The 20,320-nt window shown below is 36.0% G+C and overlaps 1 protein-coding gene across 2 annotated transcripts in view; it reads right to left on the reverse strand.

The window, feature by feature from the left end:
• Window positions 1–18,783, reverse strand: part of ptk2bb (protein tyrosine kinase 2 beta, b) — a 37,249-nt gene extending 18,466 nt beyond the window's left edge. The window contains exons 1-18 of one of the 2 annotated variants that reach the window (XM_056480831.1): window positions 18,643–18,783; window positions 14,158–14,401; window positions 10,447–10,625; window positions 8,971–9,058; window positions 8,811–8,890; window positions 8,629–8,691; window positions 8,459–8,513; window positions 6,489–6,629; window positions 5,594–5,668; window positions 5,403–5,504; window positions 5,008–5,137; window positions 4,687–4,726; window positions 2,807–2,835; window positions 2,673–2,720; window positions 2,456–2,550; window positions 2,167–2,248; window positions 1,663–1,763; window positions 819–934 (exon numbers count right to left, since the gene is read on the reverse strand). In XM_056480831.1, coding sequence (XP_056336806.1) covers window positions 819–934; window positions 1,663–1,763; window positions 2,167–2,248; window positions 2,456–2,550; window positions 2,673–2,720; window positions 2,807–2,835; window positions 4,687–4,726; window positions 5,008–5,137; window positions 5,403–5,504; window positions 5,594–5,668; window positions 6,489–6,629; window positions 8,459–8,513; window positions 8,629–8,691; window positions 8,811–8,890; window positions 8,971–9,058; window positions 10,447–10,625; window positions 14,158–14,349 — 1,616 coding nt within the window. In that variant the 5' untranslated portion in view covers window positions 14,350–14,401; window positions 18,643–18,783. Of the gene's footprint in view, window positions 1–818; window positions 935–1,662; window positions 1,764–2,166; window positions 2,249–2,455; window positions 2,551–2,672; window positions 2,721–2,806; window positions 2,836–4,686; window positions 4,727–5,007; window positions 5,138–5,402; window positions 5,505–5,593; window positions 5,669–6,488; window positions 6,630–8,458; window positions 8,514–8,628; window positions 8,692–8,810; window positions 8,891–8,970; window positions 9,059–10,446; window positions 10,626–14,157; window positions 14,402–18,070; window positions 18,235–18,642 lie in introns of those variants that run through there. The other variant, XM_056480832.1, reaches the window with a different exon arrangement.
• Between the last annotated feature and the right edge of the window lie 1,537 nt (window positions 18,784–20,320).

Consider the following 20,320-nt stretch of genomic DNA (forward strand, 5'->3'; position numbering starts at 1 on the left):
TTCTAGCCGAAATAAAATAAATAAGACTTTCTCCAGAAGAAAAGATATTATCAGACATACTGTGAAAATTTCCTTGCTCTATTAAACATCATTTGGGAAATGAAAAAAGAAAAAAAAAATCAGAAAGGGGGCTAAGAATTCTGACTTCAACCTTGTATATATATTTATATCTCAGAGTGATCTCGGACTGATTACCCAAAATAATAATTGGCCATTAAAAAAACAGTAAAAAAAAAAAAAAAAAAAACTAAAACAAAGAGTGGTCAATATGATTTTTTGTTGTTTTTGTTTGTTAAGATTTTTTTTGTTTTGTTTTGTTTTGTTTTTTGTAAGCTAAACTGTCCATAGTGAATGTGTGTATGTCCAGGTCCTCCAGGTAGGGGGGTTGAGCGTTGGGCTAACGACTCATCTAAAAATTCAATGTTACAAAACACCAATCTGGTACGGCTATATATTAACTTTGATATAAACGGCCCTGGGAGTAAGTAAATATTTTTAATATATTCTGTTCTTATGAAATTTCTTTTAAAAAGAAAATTGCATGACATTTCAACAGTGACAAATGTTTCTTGACAATATTAGCATCATTTCTGAAGAATCATGCTTTGCTATAACAAGCTTTGCTATAACAAGAATGGATTACATTTTAAATATAGTAAATTACAAAGCTGGCACTTATTTTTGACAATATTACTGTTAAATAAAACCTTAATAAATAAAATTCTTCAAAAAATCATATTGACCACAAACATTTTGACAGTGGTGTCTACAACAGCAATAATAGAAAACATTCATGAATACTGAATTAAATGTCGCACCGGTGGACCATGTTCATTCCCTGTAGGTAAACCAATGCTTTGCAGAGCTGTAGGCTAAACAGAACCAGAGTCACGCTGGTCAAACTCTGCTGATTTTTCGTCAAGTACTTCCCCAGCTGCAAGTAGAAAGTAAATATTTTAAGATGATGATTAGTAAAGCAAAATAAAATGTCTGCTTTGTTAAAGTTGAGCATTACGTATCATATAGGAATACAGGCTTTCTTCTGTCCTGAATTGCATTTTCAGCTGCTCTAATGGTTTAAATCACAGCCATGCTGAGAGCTCAGGCTGGTCATTTTGACAAGACTCTATTTTGTTGATTCATTCAATATTCAAACTCCTGTGAGTTTGTAAACAGTTTATGAGGGTTTTACATGGACCATAAATGTTAACCAAGCCATATCTCTGGCATTCACTTAATTGAGCCTGCTACATCAATCACAGTCTTTCCAGCAAATGGAATTAGACTATGGATTGAAAGGGGATTTTATTGATTTCATTTTAAAGTTACGTAAACCCCTCTATCTCATCAAATATATTAACATACACCCCCAAATAATCACTCATAGTGACAAGATTCATGGGTCCAGCATTTTTCCAAAAGTCGCAATTTGACATTAAATACAACAGTAAATAGTAGCTATAAATTCATACAACTTTACGACCACAATCACGTGATTGCACATGTGTTCGTAAACATTTGTATGTCTGTGTGTGTCTGTGTGAATATGAAAAAGAAATAATGAAACAACAGATCTCAATAATAAAGAGACAGTGATGAGTGGAAGGCAGAGTTCACTAACAGAGTGATAAGATAAAAACTAAGAGCTGTTATTTAAAGTACCTCCCCTTGTTGACAGAGCTCCATCACGATCCATACAGGGTCTTCCTCAATGACTCCTATCAGTCGCACTATGTGTGGATGATCCAGGTTCTTCATGATGACTAGACAGGTGTGATGATATAAAGTAAATAAGAATCTGGTGCAAAAGGTCACTAGCCAGTTATTTCCTCTACAGGACTAAAGGACTGGTCCCCACAATATAGCATAAACAAGTGTACACACACATTTATTGAAAATTTACTAGCTCTTTAATACAACTTAGCTTGTAGAAACAAAACCATTCGTCATACATGACAGAATGCAGCCTACATTAAACTATTTATTATTATTATTATTATTATTATTATTATTCCTTATGATTAATATGCGAATGAATAATATGCTAATAAATAATATGCTTTGGAATGTCGTAATTGACTAATTAGAATCAAGTATTCCAAAAAGCCAGGTTATTGATAAGTATTAATAACTCCTATTAATTATTTTGAGTTTTCCTACACATACCTGCTTCACCCACAAACTTTTCTCTGATGTCAGGTGCACATTCTTTACAAGTCTTCACTGCTACATTGACCTTTTCTCCATTCTGAACCAAGAAAATATTAAAAAAGTAAATCTATTAAAGTGTATAAATCTATGAAAAACATTTAGAATCAGATTAGCTGAGTTAAGTCAATAATGATTAGATTTGCTAACATTAAGTTAAATGTAAAAGGAATAATCAAGACTCTACCAACAAAAACTTTAGCTGTCAGTTGCATCATAACATGACTAAAGTGTCTGGATGCCTTGCCTTTTTTTGGTAAACTCCTTCATGAACCTCCCCGAAGAACCCTTCACCCAGCATCCGTTTCAGGCTAATATCTTTCCTGGAGAGTCCAACCTTTGCTTTTGTGAAACATATGAAAAACCATGAGAGGATTTAGACATCAGTAAAATATATACAGTAATCAAGTGCACTTCAATGTGAACATGTAAAGTACATGCAAAGGAACATTTCCTTTACATACCAGGTGGGGGCGGCTTTTCATCTGGGATTTCACAGTATATATCAGAGTCTAACAGAGAGAGTTGATGTTATTGAGATTGTGAGTAACTATAATAATTCAGTAAATATCAAGTTCTGTTAAGGTTTGATACTCACTGCTGTATCTGAAGCTGTCTGTCTTCTTCCTGTCAACAGATTTTTAACAAATTACAGTATGTTATCATTTCTTAATGCTATGTCCTTTAAAACAGATTAAGACGTTCTTATGTTCATTGGTTCTCGCAGAAGCTTAAATATGCCATATGATACATAAAAATGAAGTATTAATGTATGAGTAAAAAATGAGTATTAATCAAGCACTGAGGTTCAATGAGCTGAAGAAACTAAATTAAAGGGATAGTTCACCCAAAAGTTTAAATTTACTTTAAATTTACTCACCCTTAATTGGTTCCAAATTTCTATGTAACAAGCTATTTTAAAGAATGTTAAAAACTATCAGTACAAAAGATACTGTGGAAATTGCAATATGGATACAATGGCTATCAGTTTGCAACATTCTACAAAATATCTTCTGTTATGTTCAACAAAAATAAAAAAATTTATAAAGGTTTAGAAAAGGTAGAGGGTAACAAAAAGATTACAGAATCAACTAGTATTTGAGTGAACTACCCCTTTAAATCCATCACATAAAGTGATCATGTCTCTTTATACTGTAAACCCCGCTGTAGTCATTATCAAAGAAATTAAGTTAATATAACTTAAACTTAAAATACCACATTTTAACATCAGAACTGGTGTGTTTAACTTACTCATTAGGCAGTGAAAAACTTTTGATTTATATTTTAAGTTCTCTGAACTTAATATTTTAATTTCTATAAATGAGACACCATGTCTCTGTTTAAAATGATTGAAATTCTGAAATTCTTTAAAAATTTAAAATGCTTGAAATTCTGACAACTGCGCTGATTGGTCGATATATGTTATATGACACAAGGTGGTCATTTTGCTTGTGGACAGAGGCACTATCTGAACCCATCTGACGACAGAGAAAAGGTCAATTAGTAAGTAGATGTTTAAATGCTTAGATACATTTTTCTTAATTTAAATACACACAGGGGCAACACGGTGGGTATTGCTTTCGCCTCACAGCAAGAAGGTCGCTGGTTCAAGTCCCGGCTGGTTCAGTTGCCGTCTCTGTGTGAAGTTTGCATGTTCTCCCTGTGTTGGTGTGGGTTTCCTCCAGGTGCTCCAGTTTCCCACACAAGTCCAAAGACATGTGCTATAGGTGAATGGGGTAAGCTAAATTATCCGTAGTGTATACATGCATGTCCTGGTTGGGGGTTGAGCGTTGGGCTAACAACCCACCTCGTAAAAATTAGATGTTATGAAATACCAACCTGATGCGGCTAAATTCCAACTTTGATATAAACGGTCCTGTGAGTAAGTAAAGAATGTAAAAGCTGAAAAATGTGGAAGTTTACTCTATTAGCCATTTTAAATTATCTGTACTTAAAAGTTTAATTACAGATAACCTAAATGTTTAACTTAATTCAATGAAGAGACCACATTTAGTGAACTTAATCGAGTTGTCGATTTCCTATTATTCAAACGAACTGAGGGAATCATATTCCTCAAATCATTAGAGTAGTCTCAACTTATTTGGGTTTACAGTGCAGATGACTTATTTATTTATTTATTTACTTATTTATTTATTTATTTATTTATTTATTTATTTTAGACATTTGGACCATCAGTGTTTTTGTGAACATACTGAATAGTCATAGTAAATAGACTTTTAATGGAAAAACCTATATTTCTGAGAATGAAAAAAAATTATGTCAGAATTTTCATTCTGTGTTGACTAACACTTTAGATATCAGAAAACAGTACAATGTTTTAATATTCACATCCAGAATCATTTCACTTTTTTGTAAATCATTCTATATTAGATCACTCCAGAGTTACAGTCATTAATATTTATTTTGTGTTGTTATCGTGAGGCGAAGAAACAGAGAGAGGAATGCTGATGTACTCACCCGGAGGGAATTTCAGGAAGGGAATTGCGCAACTGCACACCTAAGACGAGCAATGATAAATCTCAGCTTCCAACACAGAGAAATACGGCCAAAACCACAGAAATAACAAAAGGCATGATTCAAAAGGCACAACAATCAATGCAGAAGAACAAAGCTGCTATTATTAGATCAACTGTAAAACTTCCAGCAGTTTAAAGAAAACTTTAGGCAATGAATAAAGTTCAACGCTTCAGGGACAAGCTCACACAGGTTCAGACTGTTTTAATTGACACTCTATAAGACAGCTATTGGCATTCTAAGACGTACATTAATTGGGTTTACCTTGAGATTTACTTTTATTTGGTCCAGCTATCACTGATGAGTCTGTGTGGTTAAACAGTCGACAGTAGCCATCAATCAGATCCGCCATGTTCTCCGCAATGGTCAGAGATGCCACGCTGACAGAGAGAGGCTAGGAATGGAGAAAAGGTCACAGGTAGTTTAGTACACAAATACCAATGAACATATAGGGATTTTTTCTCAAACAGGGCTTAGGTTAAGCCAAGACTAGGCCTTCACTAAACTAAGAAAAATTACACACATTACTGGTGTGTATTTGCAACTACATTATGGCACATACTTATAATTTAGTCGAGGACTAGCCTTAAGCCTTGTCTTGGAAACTGATGGATAAAATATAAAGTAAGAACAGAATATTGACGTGGGAATGCTCTTGCCTGTTTTGCACCCTCGATTTCAATAAATAACAATGTTCTGCCATCATTCTGTGCATTGTACTTGATACTTCGGATTTGTTTGTATTCAGCAAGGCAGACAGCCTGGGGAATATAAAACAGAATGAACTTTTGGACGTTTTAACATTTGGATGTTGATTGACTAATAGAATATAGAATATTAAGTAGCTCACCGTGGAATCTGCTTTGGTTCTCTGACGAATGCCTTTAGGACCAATGACTAAATCCACTGCTAAACTCCAACCTTGCTGTGTGGATATAAAAGGGATAGTTCATCCAAAAGCACAGTTTTGCTAGTATTCCATCAAAGATGTCAAGTGACTTTTTTTCTTCAAGATTTCAAACTGAAATCATGATCCTTCCTTTGTGATTTTTTAAAATGCAAGGAAATGGCTATTTACACCTTTGAGAGTGAAAAAAAAAACTATTAAAGGGATAGTTAATCCAAAAATAAACTCTGTCATCATTTACTCAGCCTTCACTTGTTCAAAACCTTTTCTTTCCTCCGTTGAGCACAAAAGAAGTCATTTTAAAGAATGCTGGTTGATTGCACCCATTGACTTCCATATTGTTTTTTGTTGTTTTGCTATGGAAGCCAATTTGGTTCCATCAAAGAGACTTCTTCAAAATGTCTTCTTTTGTGTTCAACAAGAAAGCATTTCATAAAGGTTTGGGGGAGGGCAAGTTGAGGTTATTTTAATTTTTGGGTGAACTTTTCTTTTAACACTCATGGTCCATGGGTGTAACAGCATAGCACTCTGCCTGTGTCAGAGTCCGAGCATTATTTACAACATTATTACCTTTAATAGAGAGAAGAAGTGTGAATTTCACCTCATAAGACCTCAACATACAGCATCATCAGCATCCACAGGTAACGATTTAGTTTTATATGTACATGTTTTATTGACTAAACATTGCAAGTATATGTAATAAGACATGCATTACAAATTTCGGAGGGTGAGTAAATTAAAAGCAAAATGTCATTTCAGAGTCAACTATCCTTATAAGAAGGGCTTAAGTTTATTACCTATTCCCATCATTTGTAAATATCAAAGTTATTGAACTCACCACTAACTCGCAGGGGAATATTTCCTCATCAAAGTTGGAGAATTCTCCATAGGTCTCAAAGAACTTGACCATACAGTCGTCCTCTTTTAGTATGGCATACTGCTGAAATGTCTGTTGTATGAGTTTTCTGAACTGCTTCTGCTGTTGGAAGCAAAATGTTACACTTTAGATGTAATTCCGTTGTCACAGTGGCACTTTCTTATTTTTCTGTTTTAGCACGGGTTTGATTTGTGGTAGTGGCTGATTACTATCATTTGATTGGTTAACAAGCGATGTGAAAAATGTAGGAGAAATTTGGAATTCAGTAGTTAAAATGGAATTTGGCAAAGTTAGGATGGAAAAAAATCTAAGCACTGTACTGTAGCTCTGTACACCTTCTCAAACTTATGATATAGACTAGTGGTAAACCACACAAAGAAAGTCTGCGTGTATGTACAGTTTCTATACTTCACACATTCTAAAGCACATGATGCTTATGTGGTTTTTGAGTAATCACTATGAAGACATGAACACATAAATTTTATCATTCGATGCCCTGAAATTCACTTTTTCCATTCAATATCATATCATGTACATACAAAGATACATACAGTACATACTGTAGAATCTCAAGCATCTTCATGACAACCCATTGCTTAGTTTAACTTGATGAAGTTGTACAGTAAAATACACTCAAAGTGATTTTTTTAATAGGAATACAATGGAATTTTACAATGGAAAAACATATTTCATAGTTTCTTTAATGTAAAATTTACTTAAAGGGCCATGAACAGCCCCCCACCCATTTTGGTTCAGGTCTACCTCCGAATTTTTTTCCAAAAATGCTCCGAGATGGTCGTGGAGTGCTGAGAGCAGAGGGAGCAGTGGGTGTGGCCGGCAGAGCAGGGGTAAAAGAGGGAAGCGAACAACTGTTGTCAGTTAGCTCACAAAAGTTGGCACAAACCATGAAGAGACCCATGATTTTATAGTTTACAAAGTTAAAATGCAAAGAAATAAACAGCAAGTAATTTAATGTTCTGCTACATTTGTTATTCGTAATTTCATATACACATAACCACAATTTGTTATATTATCATTAGATAATCATGTTTATATAAACACTATAAATGAGGAGGACTTCTCTCCTCCTTAATCCCCGGGTCTGAATGCAGACACATATGTATAATGCAGACACAGTGTATAGCAGTGCAGCAGGTCTCTTGCAATGTCTATTCCAACCATTAACCCATTAAATGTGTCTGAATGGTAACAAACTCAACTGATAAAAGACAAAGTCTGCCATTTTCAATTCTCGTACAGCTCTCCCGACAAAAACGCTTGCAAACCAACAGCTTTGCTGTATCGGCCTTGACAGCATCGTGGGGAAAAACATGCAACAAACCCAGTGCATCATGGAAACAAACAGATGCAACCATTCTCACAGTTTGGCAGATCTGCCTTGCCTTCAAAAAGCATGTGCTCTCATGAATAATTAAGAAGCAGGGTCTTCTCATAGGATAAGAAAACTCTGCTATGAATAATAATGAGAAACCAACGTGTCATCACTCCACTAGCAGATTCGCGCTACGTCACGATTTTGTTCCCGCAGCAAAAAATATTTTAAAACCGAAAGATGAAATTAGCTGACAAAAGCTCAAAATTATCCAGTTTTCCCCACAGTTAAAGATGACAGGTGCTAAAGTTGTCTTAAATTATGCTCAACACACACAAATCTGTTAAAATCTCAATAAAAGCACTGCAGGGTGTTTTGAACCTTTAAATGTAATTTCAAGCTTTTTGATTGCTATAATTTAATTGAATAATTAAAATAAAATTTTTAAAAAAGCAGCAACACATTAAACAGAATTTGACACAAAAGAGAATAAATTTCATGGTGTTCTAGTACCCAGAAAGCACTTTACAGTATTTTACCACAGTTTACAACTTCAACTTTCAATTGACACCACAGAAAAGCAAAAAATAAAACTAACCTTCATACTGTCAATGAGTCCTTTTGGAAAGAACAGGTCGAGACCAACGTCCTTTCTAATAATAAATAAATAAAAAACACAATTTTATTCACAAACGAAAATAAAAATTTAGAATGATAATTATGGTGAAAAATGCTATGCAAATAAACTTGAATTCAATATGAACTTACTCGAGCAGGTCAAAATTGGACTTTTTCTCTAGACCTTTGGCATTCATGTCTTTATAAAATCTCCTGAAAGACCAAATGACTTTATTTTATTACAAATTAAATTACTTTTCACTCTAGTAATAATGTATTGGTCAAGCAGCAAACAACATCAATAAAAGCAAACAGAGTCTACTGTTCTTTACCTGATTTCCAAACAGCCCAACTGTAAAGCCATGCCATCACTAACTTTGCTAGCATGATGCTGCATGTAGTCACTGCGCACCTGCCATAAGATGAAGTTTTCATTAAAAGGTTTCTGCATGCAACCACAGACGGAAAGCAAATCTGCAGATATTTGCTGACCTGTTGATAGAAATACAGCAGAAACGTTCTATCTTCTCTTAACCTCTTCATATAATCAATGGGAATGTAGCGGATTCTGAGGTCATACCTAAAAGAAACGGAAATGCAAAATTCGGAATATTTTTGATGTCAAATACATCAGTCAATCAGTGTTGAAAACAAATTTTCAGATTAAGCTGCTGATAAAATTTCTTGTAGAAGTTCCTAAATGATTTTGTGGTGCAATTGTGTGATTGTGTCATTACGCAACCATGAAGCAAAATTGTCATTGTCCAAAAAAAAATACATCGAGCAGCCATCTTAGCAAAACCACATTTTGCTGCTTTTATGTTTAGAAAATGTATAAAGTATTTAAAACATAAGTAAAAATTGTAATACTGTACATTATATATATTTATGTATTTCTGAATACTATATTAAACAAAAAAAATTAATGTTTGAAAGATTACATTTGTTTAATAACTATTAACAATACACATTCTGACCAGTTAAAGCTTAGTGTATACAAGTAGGTACCTACAGTTGAAGTCAGATTTTTTTCTTTTTTAAATATTTCACAAATGATGTTTAACAGAGCAAGGAAATTTTCACAGTACGTCTGATCATATTTTTTTCTTCTGGAGAAAGTCCAGTTTTTGTTTTATTTTGACTAGGATAAAAGCAGTTTTAAATTTTTTTTAATGAACCATTTTAAGGACAAAATTATTAGCCCTTTTAAGCTAATTTTTTTCGACTGTCTTCAGAACAAACCATCATTATGCAATAACTTGTCTAATTACCCTAAACTGCCTAGTTAACCTAATTAACCTACTTAAGCCTTTAAATGTCACTTTAAGCCGTATAGAAGTGTCTTGAAAAATATCTAAAATATTATTTACTGTCATATCATGGCAAAGATAAAATAAGTCAGTTATTAGAAATGAGTTATTAAGACTATTATGTTTAGAAATGTGTTTAAAATTTTGTATCTCCGTTAAACAGAAATTGGGGAAAAAATGAACAGGGGGCTAATAATTCAGGGGGGCTAATAATTCTGACTTCAACTGTACGTGGTTAATATTTGACCAGCTTGTTTTATACAAAAACTTCTTAAAAAAGGACAGTGTGCCATATTACTATTTTTGTTTTAATATTGCTATCATACAGTCTCCCTGCCTGGTCAATTATAGGTGCATACTAATAACAAGTAGCATAATGATGTAACAGTGAGATTTACTGTGTGAAAAAAAGCAGCAGCTTTCCAAATGATCTGTGTATTGCTTCTTTTCATCTCACTTTGACTGGTGCACATCCTTTAACTGCAAAACATCCTTTTTTTCATCATTTTGACTCCAAAAGTTGCCAAATATATATTTTTTAATAGCTGACAGTTGCGTCATTGCTTTTTGAAAAAAATGTTGCTAGTGTAGTCTGAAATGTTGCTAAATCTAGCAACAAAATTGCTGAATAGGCAACAGTGGTTTTGTGGTCCCTCACCTCCACTCTGCCTCTGCGTGATGACTCTCGTAGCGCTGCTCCACCTCTCCTACAGTCAGGTCTGGGTGCAGCCAGTGAAGCTCCTCAGATTTGAGGTGTTTGAGCCTCAGGCCAAAGCAACCCGGGTTTTGCACATTTGGGCCCAAACGCCCACTGATAAGAATAGACTGGATGATAGTCTAATGGGTAAGCAAAATACCATGTGTTCACACAATATAATACAACATTTGGGATATTATTAAAAAGGATTCTGTTCACATTCCACACTAAATTATTATTATTTTTTTTTGAGTAAATTTAGTCATCTTTAATACAGAAGACTTTTTGATGGTAACTGGGTAATTCATAAAATGAGGGTCAATGATTACAGACAGTGTGAGAGTCAAAAATAACATATGCAGGATAAACAAAACTAATAACCATGGTACCTGGCCATACAATGAAGTCTAATGAACTGAAATGATAAGTTTGTGTAAGAAACGGAACAGTATTTACAACATTTTTACCTTTAATTAACAGTCTAAGCAAATGGCCCTGAGTGGGTTAACAAAACTCTGAAGTGCAAGCTCTTTTGTGGCACACAGTAATGATTGGAGATGAAATGAAATGAAAATTCTTGGCCGAAACCGAAAACTGAAAAAGAGGAAACCAAGGCTGAAAACCGAAACACCGAAATAAATTATGGCAGTTATTAGTACCATTGCATTTTTGGCTTTGCCTATGTACTAACATTACTAAAATCAAGACGTTGCAATTGCATAAATTAATAATAAAGTTTCAAAGAATAAATCTGTTACAAATTATGAAAATATTTATTTAGCACATTGCAACAATGGGTTCCCCTTCAGATGGGGAACTTCAATGCTATAGTGAATTTAATCCACTTATGGGAATTTCGTTCAGAAAGGCAATTGTCTGAAAGAGTATGTAAACAGGCCAATGAAATGCCAATGAATCGGCAGCGTCAGCTTGCGTACCTGATGCTTGTTGTAATCAATTTAGCAATAAAAGCATAAGGAAAGCAAGGAGAGGCATCCTTTTCGCTTCAGAGACTTCTACAGACTTCTGAGAGAGTCGATGAGGGTTCCTCCTGCTGATTTCCAGCGATTTCGAGCAAACGAGAGCGGTCTCCCGGTCCAGAGTGTGCACAAGTAGTGGCAGACGGTTGAGCTGGGCCTCACCCTTGCCTGGCGTTCTATGGATCCGGTCCTCCAGAACGGTGCCAATAGTTGCAAATTTCGTAAAAAAGTAACACAGTCGTGCAGCACGTCCTTTTCAAGATGGCGCTCTGACTGTGCGTTTCTGGATGCAGTGGTTTCCTGTCCCCGGATGATGGGTACGAGCACTGCGTTGCATGTCTGGGGGTCCAGCATGTTAATGCGGTGCTCGCGGGCAGTTCATGTCATCATTGCAATGGCATGTCTGTTGCGCAACTAAATCACAGCTAGCCCTTGCAAAAGGGCGAACCACCCCAGCTGTCCCCTGCACTGCAGCGGGCACTCGGGCAGGTCTGAGGGTTCCAGTGGGAGATTATCCGTCGCCTCCTGGCTCGTGGACCTCACCCTCCTCCAAGCGCTCCATCCAAGCTTCGAGCGATCTGTCTAACCAGATGGTAGGACAAAGTCCGCTTTCTTGACTCCCCCATATGCCAGGCTGGCCTGTTCAGCGTCACCATCGATGAATTCACCCAGGAATTCAAGGTGGTGAGAGAGCAGTCTGATGCAATGGGTAATGTCATCTATCGGCGCGGCCGTGAGCCCTCTCAGCGCGCTGAGCCATCCACATCTGCTGCTCCGTAGCTGCTCCCACCTACGAGAGCTTCCCTGCCCCCGTCTTGGAATAGGCAGCCCCCCCCCCTGCCCAGGGCGCTGTTAAGTCCGTTAAATGGACCACAAAGCTTCCCTGAGACAGGTCATCGGGAGAAGAGGGAATTTGCTCTTTCCCCGCTAGAGGGCCGGGCCTCATTTCCAACAGCACTTTTCAGTGCCACGAAAACATCAATGAAAGAGCACATTTCCACTTCCCCGGATGTGACAGCCCGAACTCTGCCAGTCTGGGACGCTATGCCTTCCAGCTCGCAGGTTCTGTCCATTTCGCCAGTGGCTCACAGGTTCTGGGAGGACGCTCTCCTTTCTCCCACACCTCAAGCCCCCCCTCCGGAGCTTGGGTGCGAGGTGAGAGTGAATCTCTCACCTCCAGCTCTTCTGCGGGACCCTCACGCTTCCCGGATGAGCACTCCACGCTGGCACGTCAGCAATTGTAGCGATGAGTCCATTAGCGAGAGCTCTGCCTGCTTGGTCAGCGCGGGCCAGCCCTTCGCGGTGGCTCATACACACAATCAGACTTGGCTATGCGATTCAGTTCGCGAAACGACCCCCAAAGTTCACAGGTATGTATTTCACCAGGGTCAGCCCCCTGTCCGCCCCTGTCTTGCGAGAGGAGATTGCTTTCCTCCTGGCGAAGGATGTAATCGAGCTGGTCCCTCCAGCCGAGATGGAGAGCAGGTTTTACAGCCTGTACTTTATCGTGCCCAAAAAGAGCGGTGGGTCACGACCAATTCTAGATCTGCGTGTTTTGAACCGCTATCTGCACAAGCTGCCGTACAGAATGCTCACGCAGAAACGCATCCTCAGGTGCGTTCGTCCTCTGGATTGGTTTTCAGCGATAGACCTGAAGGACACATACTTCCATCTCTCCATTCTTCCACGCCACTGTCAGTTTCTGTGGTTTGCGTTTGAAGGTCGAGCCTGGCAATACAAAGTCCTCCCCTTCGGGCTCTCTCTGTCTCCGCGGGTCTTTACCAAGCTCGCGGAGGGTGCCTTAGTGCCCCTTCAGGCACTATTTCTCGATTATCAATTATCTCAACGACTGGCTGATTTCAGCCCACTCTCGGGAGCAACTGATTATGCACAGAGACAAGGTGCTCCAGCACCTCCACCTGTTGGGGCTTCAGGTCAACCGAGAAAAGAGCAAACTCGCCCCCATGCAGAGGATCTCTTTTCTTGGGCTGGAGCTGGACTCGGTCACCATGACAGGCACCTCTCCGGAGAGCGCGCTCAGCTAATGCTGAACTGTCTGAGAGAGTTCGACAGCAAAATAGTGGTCCCACTGAAATTATTTCAGAGGCTTCTGGGGCATATGGCATCCGCAGTCCCTGTCACGCCACTCGGATTACTCCATATGAGACCACTTCAGCACTGGCTTCACGATCGAGTCCCCAGACGCGCATGGCATGTGGACACACACTGAGTCACTATTACTGCGCTGTATCGCTGCGCCCTCAGCCCTTGGAACGACCCCTCATTCCTACAGGCCGGAGTGCCTCTAGAACAGGTGTCCTGTCATAGCCAGAAATAGAAACGCCAACTGACCCAGCCGAGGCTCGAACCAGCAACCTTCTTGCTGTGAGGCGACAGCACTACCTACTGCACCACCGCGTCACCAGTATAAGGACATAATTTTTATATATATATTTTTTCTTCCAAATTTAAAATAAAAATGATTCAATGATTCAACTGATGACAATTGTTCAAAATATTAAAAAGATTTCAAATATTTATAATATAACTGTTAATCCAGTAAATACACACAAAGGTTAAAGTGGTCTCTTTTTCATCAGCTGTATATGTGTGTGTTGCATATTCTGCATGAAATACTTTCTTTTGAGAACATGAAAAATGTTGCCAACAGTGTGCAGAATGCGCCCAGTACCTTGATCTGCCATGAGCTGTCACATTTGACCAATTTGAAGTTCTTGCTGAGGTTGTTGCTGCTACTGAAGCACACTTTGATGATCTTCACAGGGCCGCCGTCTCCAACAGGACCCAGGTCGGGGCTTTTGATGCCCCCATCCCAGTCCTGAGCGGGTACCTTCCAGGAGAGGGTGCTTGCATCACTTGCCATGTCCTAGAAACGTCCTCAGAGAAATCCACACACCATTACACAGTCATCTCATCTGGTAGTTTGGAAAACAAGAACAGGGTTTGGAGTTAGTTGAAGCATTCATGACATGTGCTAAAGCTTTTTTACTGTAATTCATGACACTGTATATGGATAGAAGGATCCCATTTTTGAAAACTGCAATCAACATTGATTTAAAATACATACAATGTCTTCTTAAGCAAGCATGATCATAATACATTTACATTACATTTTCAATTACTAACAAATGGGTAAACAGTAGTGGTTTAAAGGATAGTGGTACAGTATACATTCATTTATTCGTTTTCTATGGTGGCCACAGCAGAAAGAACCGCCAACTTATCCAGCATATGTTTTACGCCCTTCTAGCCACAACCCAACACAGGGATGGTTAATTAAAATGACAGTGAATTATACAGTGAATTAGCTCTATTTTACTCATTGGACACATATTGGGTGGGGGTGAGAGTGTATTAAAGCTGTATTACATATTTATTAATTTGATCCATGAAAAACAATCCGACATCCTCTTTATTTTTGACCCATATAACACTTTTGATTTATGAAAATTAAACGATTTTTAAGTGATTTTAAAATAAAACACTAAAAAAGAAAATGCTACATTAATTCTGATTTTCAAAATATTAAATATAACTGTTCATGTTATTAATTATTAATACTTTTTTGTACTTATTTAAAGGGATAATTCACCCAAATTTTAAATTGTCATCACTCCCTCCACTTGTTTCAAAACTGTATAAGTTTCTCTTTTTTTAACTGTTAAACACAAAAGAAGATTTTTTAAAGAATGTTGGAAAAAGTCATTGACTTCCGTATAAGGCTGGGCGATATGGCAAAAATGCAAAGTCGATAATTATTTTTCCATATTAAACAATAACGATAAATTTCTATATAAGTTGGTAATGCTTCCAGCTTTAAAAGTCCTCCTCCCAACTGATGCAACAATAATTAGAGGGTTCAATAAATTACTATTTAAAATATTGTTTAAAAACAGATTACACATTTGGCCTTAAATTAAAACAAATGGTAAAATACATTTTTAAAAGATTAATCTGGCGTTAGGAGGTAAATTAAATGTGCAAAATATAAACAATAAAAATACAACCAAAACTGTCAAGGTTTTGTTTTGATTGGGGGGGGGGTGTTATACATTTGTAGGTGATTAAATAGGTTGGTTGTGTTGCCAGACTTGGTTTTCACAAACCATTGACATACTTTACAGATCGTTTTAATCTGCTCCTTGTCATACTTCTGATAGCCAAACTACTTCCATATAACGTGCTACCTTTATTCATCACTGCTTCAACTCATTATTTCCTTTATTTTTGTCATCTTGATGATGGAGAGTATGATGATAAAATGTTCATTTCTAGGCAAACTATCACTCTAACAATGTTAAGTAAGAATTAGATTAATGCAGAAATATTCTTTGCTTATTGTATGTACACATAAATGTGTATGAAAAGTAAAAAGTACTGTATAAAAATGTTTTTTGAATCAATTAAACACCTCAGATAATTGATTTCACACCCATACACTGCATATCCTTATTAAACATAATCCAATTTATAAAAATAAAAAAACCTTCACATACTCCATTCACTTGCTTCCTAAAACATCATTTTACTGTACATCCACTTACAACTAAATTATCCATTAGACTAAAGTATACACTTTGTTTGATCACAAGCCTGTCCTCACACCCATGTGACTGTATTTCCTGAAATGCTGATACATTATAAATGACTGATTTGCAGTAGAGTGTCTTGCAGTTTCAGTGTTTGACTTAAAATCCAAAGAACTGCAAGATGCTAGTTTATAGGAGGTTTGTGCATGTATGTGAGCATGTTTCTCTTTTACAGCCTGTCTTGCTGTTTTGTTGCCCTGAGGCAATGAATTCCTAGAAGGATACATGTCTTTTTTTAACTCATTCAAGCAAGACTGTCACGCTACCTGTATTTGTGTACATGAAACTAAACCAGTTTTGTACTATGACAGTTTCTTTGCAATAATAATAATAATAATAATAATAATAATAATAATAAATAATAATATGAATCATAATTCCTAGTGCTACTGTTTAAATAATCATGAATGGCAAAAAAAGGTGTCAGCTTTTTTGGTTTCAGGTCTTTGTTTCTAAGTGACTATTAAACAGAAGTTTCTGAGTTAAGTGGACGTTGTTTTAAAAGTTTGTTTAGTTAAATTAGGTTAAAGTAGCAATGTAGCAACCAGAATGACTTGACTAGTTGTTCTGAAATGGTTAAGCTAACGGATAACAAGTATGTGGGATTTGACCTCTGGAGGTACAGTAATAGTTTTTACAAGCTAACACTAGCTCGGAGCTAAAGAAGACACTGAAAACAGATCTAGCCCATATGAAGGGAGAAGCCCAAATGAAAATATTTTCAGAACATGGAAAATTTATATCTTTAAATGTTACTTTAAAACTGCATATTTTAAAAAATCATAATGTTTTTCCTATTTTATGTTTTTGAATTTTAGTTTTTGCTAAGTGATAAATTTTGAATACATGTTTTACTTATTTTTTGCTGTATTATATACAGTACTTCATATATAGCCTACAGTATGTTTTACTTGTTGTTTACATAATGAAGCACACTTTCCTTGACTGAGGGCAGAAAGCAAGCCCAGGACACTTTAATAAAATATACTATTATATTAATACACTGGTTGTCAACGTTTTGGAATTACATTTTGAAGTCTCTTCTGCTCACAAATCCCAATCAAAATGCAGTAAAACATTTATATTGTTATTTTTTTTTTTCAAATAAATAAGAGTTTTATTTAAATACAGTTTTAACTCTTTAACTGCCTGCTTTACCAAATTGTTGACCATTTTTTGACTGTTTTAAATAATGACTGTTAAAGTCATTTAAAGAATATGTGTTTTAAATAATGGTTTACACACACAGCTTTGTTGGTTTACAAGAAATTATTTAAACATAATCCTGTTGCACTACTACACTTGATTTTGGTTTTATTGCAAAAAACAAAACAAAAAACAAAACATGAAAACATGTTAAATGAGAATCTGAAATATTTTATGGCATACTTAAAAAATAAACATGATTTATTTAATAATGTTTTATTTTGATTATGTTTTTAAATAAAATGGTCTTACACTGCATATTTTCAGATTTTTCATAGTATATGTATTAATTCCAGTCCTTTTCCATAAACCGACATATCAACCATTTGGTAGAGGGTGAAACTTTAGGAAGTATGGTATGTGTTGAAAAAATGCATTGAGTGTGTTAACTAGTGACATTAGGAGTTAAGAAATTCTATCCAAAATGTATTTCTTGGTGGGGCAGTTGAAGGTTTACAATTAGGTACTGATGGAAAAGCTACTATTTCTTCATTACTCCAGCCTTCAGTGCCACAAGTGTCTTCAGAAATCATTCTCAATCTAACTATTAACCACGAATTATTAATGGTTCTTATACTGTTGTTAATGTTGAAAAAGACCTTTATCATTCCAAAAAGCTGACAGTAAAAACAAGACTAAAACATGTAAATGCAGTGGACAATCTTATTCGTTTTAGAATGTAAATAGTTTTACTATTTAAAATAGTTTTATTTTTTCTAAAGTTCTCTAACAAAGATAAATGTAGCACTTACTAAACGCTACTCTTCGTATTAAGTATAATACACCTACCTGTATATACTGCTAGGCTTTAATTATAGGTCATAACTGTATGAAGTTTCCAGAAACTTAATCCTCCTAACACCAAACAGGCCAAATGAAGTATTGCGTTGGGTTAACGCCTATCACAGGCTGAACTACTTAAGAAACTGACAACCAGAAACCATCCTGAAGACAAAACAAACACCAAACAGAGGCGGACAGAACTATCAAATCCTAGAAAGCGTGTTGCGTGGACAAAATAATAATATCTACACGCTCGGTGAAGACACTGGAATGCGCGTGCACGTACGTGTACCTGCACAGACTTGCCCTCCACAACACACCACACACTGTAACATTCACAAATAAGTGTAAAACACAGTTAATAACCAAGTATGTGTTTGTCAATACATTACGAAACTCCGGAAATTGTTCTCTAATATACATAGCATCTTGTGTGATTATAATGAGCGAACAACTAGCATATTTAGGCTTATCGACTTGTTAATGTGACTTTTTTTTTTTTTTTTGTAAGATAGGCTGAGCAGCTAGTGTGTAGTTTTGCTACTGCCGCCAACCCTGTGTTTGAGTCGTTTACTAACCTTGCAATGCTGTGCTCCTGGTGTTTTCCTATTTCCTTTAAGTTCCCCAGTCAAAGTCCAGCTCTGAGAGTCAGGTAGATGGAGAGGGGGTTTAAAGCCACTCCCTGCGCTTTACTGCACTTCCTACTCCTATCCTGACAGCCACAAATGCAGAAAGTAGTAGTGGGAGAAAACACTTTGTTAATAACTCGTTCTTCTTAAATTTGATTTCAAACTCCCCTCAGTTTTCAAAAGTCGTTACATTCTGGAGCATATTTTAGGTAGGAGTAAAAACAACAACAACAAAAGCACTGCACCTCACAACTGTCACTGTCTTATTTCTAATAAATAAAGTCGTCTTTTTCCGCGGGAATATTTTCCTCAAACATTTTACAGTACTGTCACCTTCACTTGTGAATCATTTTATTTCATTTGAATTAGACACCGCTGCCATCTAGTGGTCAAGAATAGAAACACACTATAGCCTTTTTAACGCAAATAAAATTACTTGCCTGTAAAATATTTTCGTTAGGCTAGTTTATTTACTTTGTAAACTTTTACATATGAAATAATGCAAAAGATTAGATTTAACCTTACCATTATTACTAACAATACTATTAATAGTAGTAGTAGCATACTGTAATTTTAAAAGGTTGAACAAAACGAAATATTATTATACAATTTGTAATACAAAAAATAGACTAAAATGATTACAGAAAATATAAAATAAATAACAAAAAACAGCACCCAAAAAGGAAAATATATTCCATTTACTCCACCTCTTGTGGTTCCAACCCTTTATGAGTTTATTTATTTTTTTCATTAAACACAAAGGAAAATATTTTAAAGAATGTTGGATACTGATAGTCATTGTCCATAGTAATAAATAAATAAATAAATAAATAAATAAATACTATATGGAAGTAAGTGGTAACAGGTTTCCAGCTTCTTCTTTTTTTCAAACTATATATATATATATATATATATATATATATATATATATATATATATATATATATATATATATTTCAGTAAATCCTAAAAAAGAAACTCAAAAAAACAAGGAGAGTTCAGTAAATGTGGACATATTTCACCTTTTTTTAAGTAAACTATCTGTTTCATAATAAATGAATAAATATTACAATGGGAAAATTTATAAAAAAGTAAGCATTGTGGGTGATGCAGTAGCGCAGTAGGTAGTGCTGTTGCCTCACAGCAAGAAGTTGGTGGTTCGAGCATCGGCTGGGTCAGTTGGCATTTCTGTGTGGAGTTTGTGTGGGTTTCCTCCGGGTGAACTGGGAAGGCTAAATTGTCCGTGGTGTATGAATGTTTCCCGATTCATTTGGTGATTCACTCCACTGTGGCGGCCCCAGATTAATAAAGGGACTAAGCTGAAAATAAAATTAATGAATGTAAGCATTGTCCAAATATGATCACAGTATCAATTAGTTATTTTCTATAAGAAACTGTAACCTTTTACAATAACAGTACATGAATAATGATGTATTAATATGTAAACTAAACATTACTTTATTGCACTAATCATTAATTAACTTTAACCACAACATAAGTCACATGAGTTCATGTGTAAACTCAAGAAACTATAGCATGGTTTTTATGTTTTAGGTTCGGGATTGCCCACAGACTTATGTTTTGGAGGTTTTGGCATCTAAAAGACAGCGGAGTTATGTAATATTAG

Source organism: Danio aesculapii, chromosome 20 (genome assembly GCF_903798145.1).
Source record: "Danio aesculapii chromosome 20, fDanAes4.1, whole genome shotgun sequence".
NCBI classification, from domain to species: Eukaryota; Metazoa; Chordata; class Actinopteri; order Cypriniformes; family Danionidae; genus Danio; species Danio aesculapii.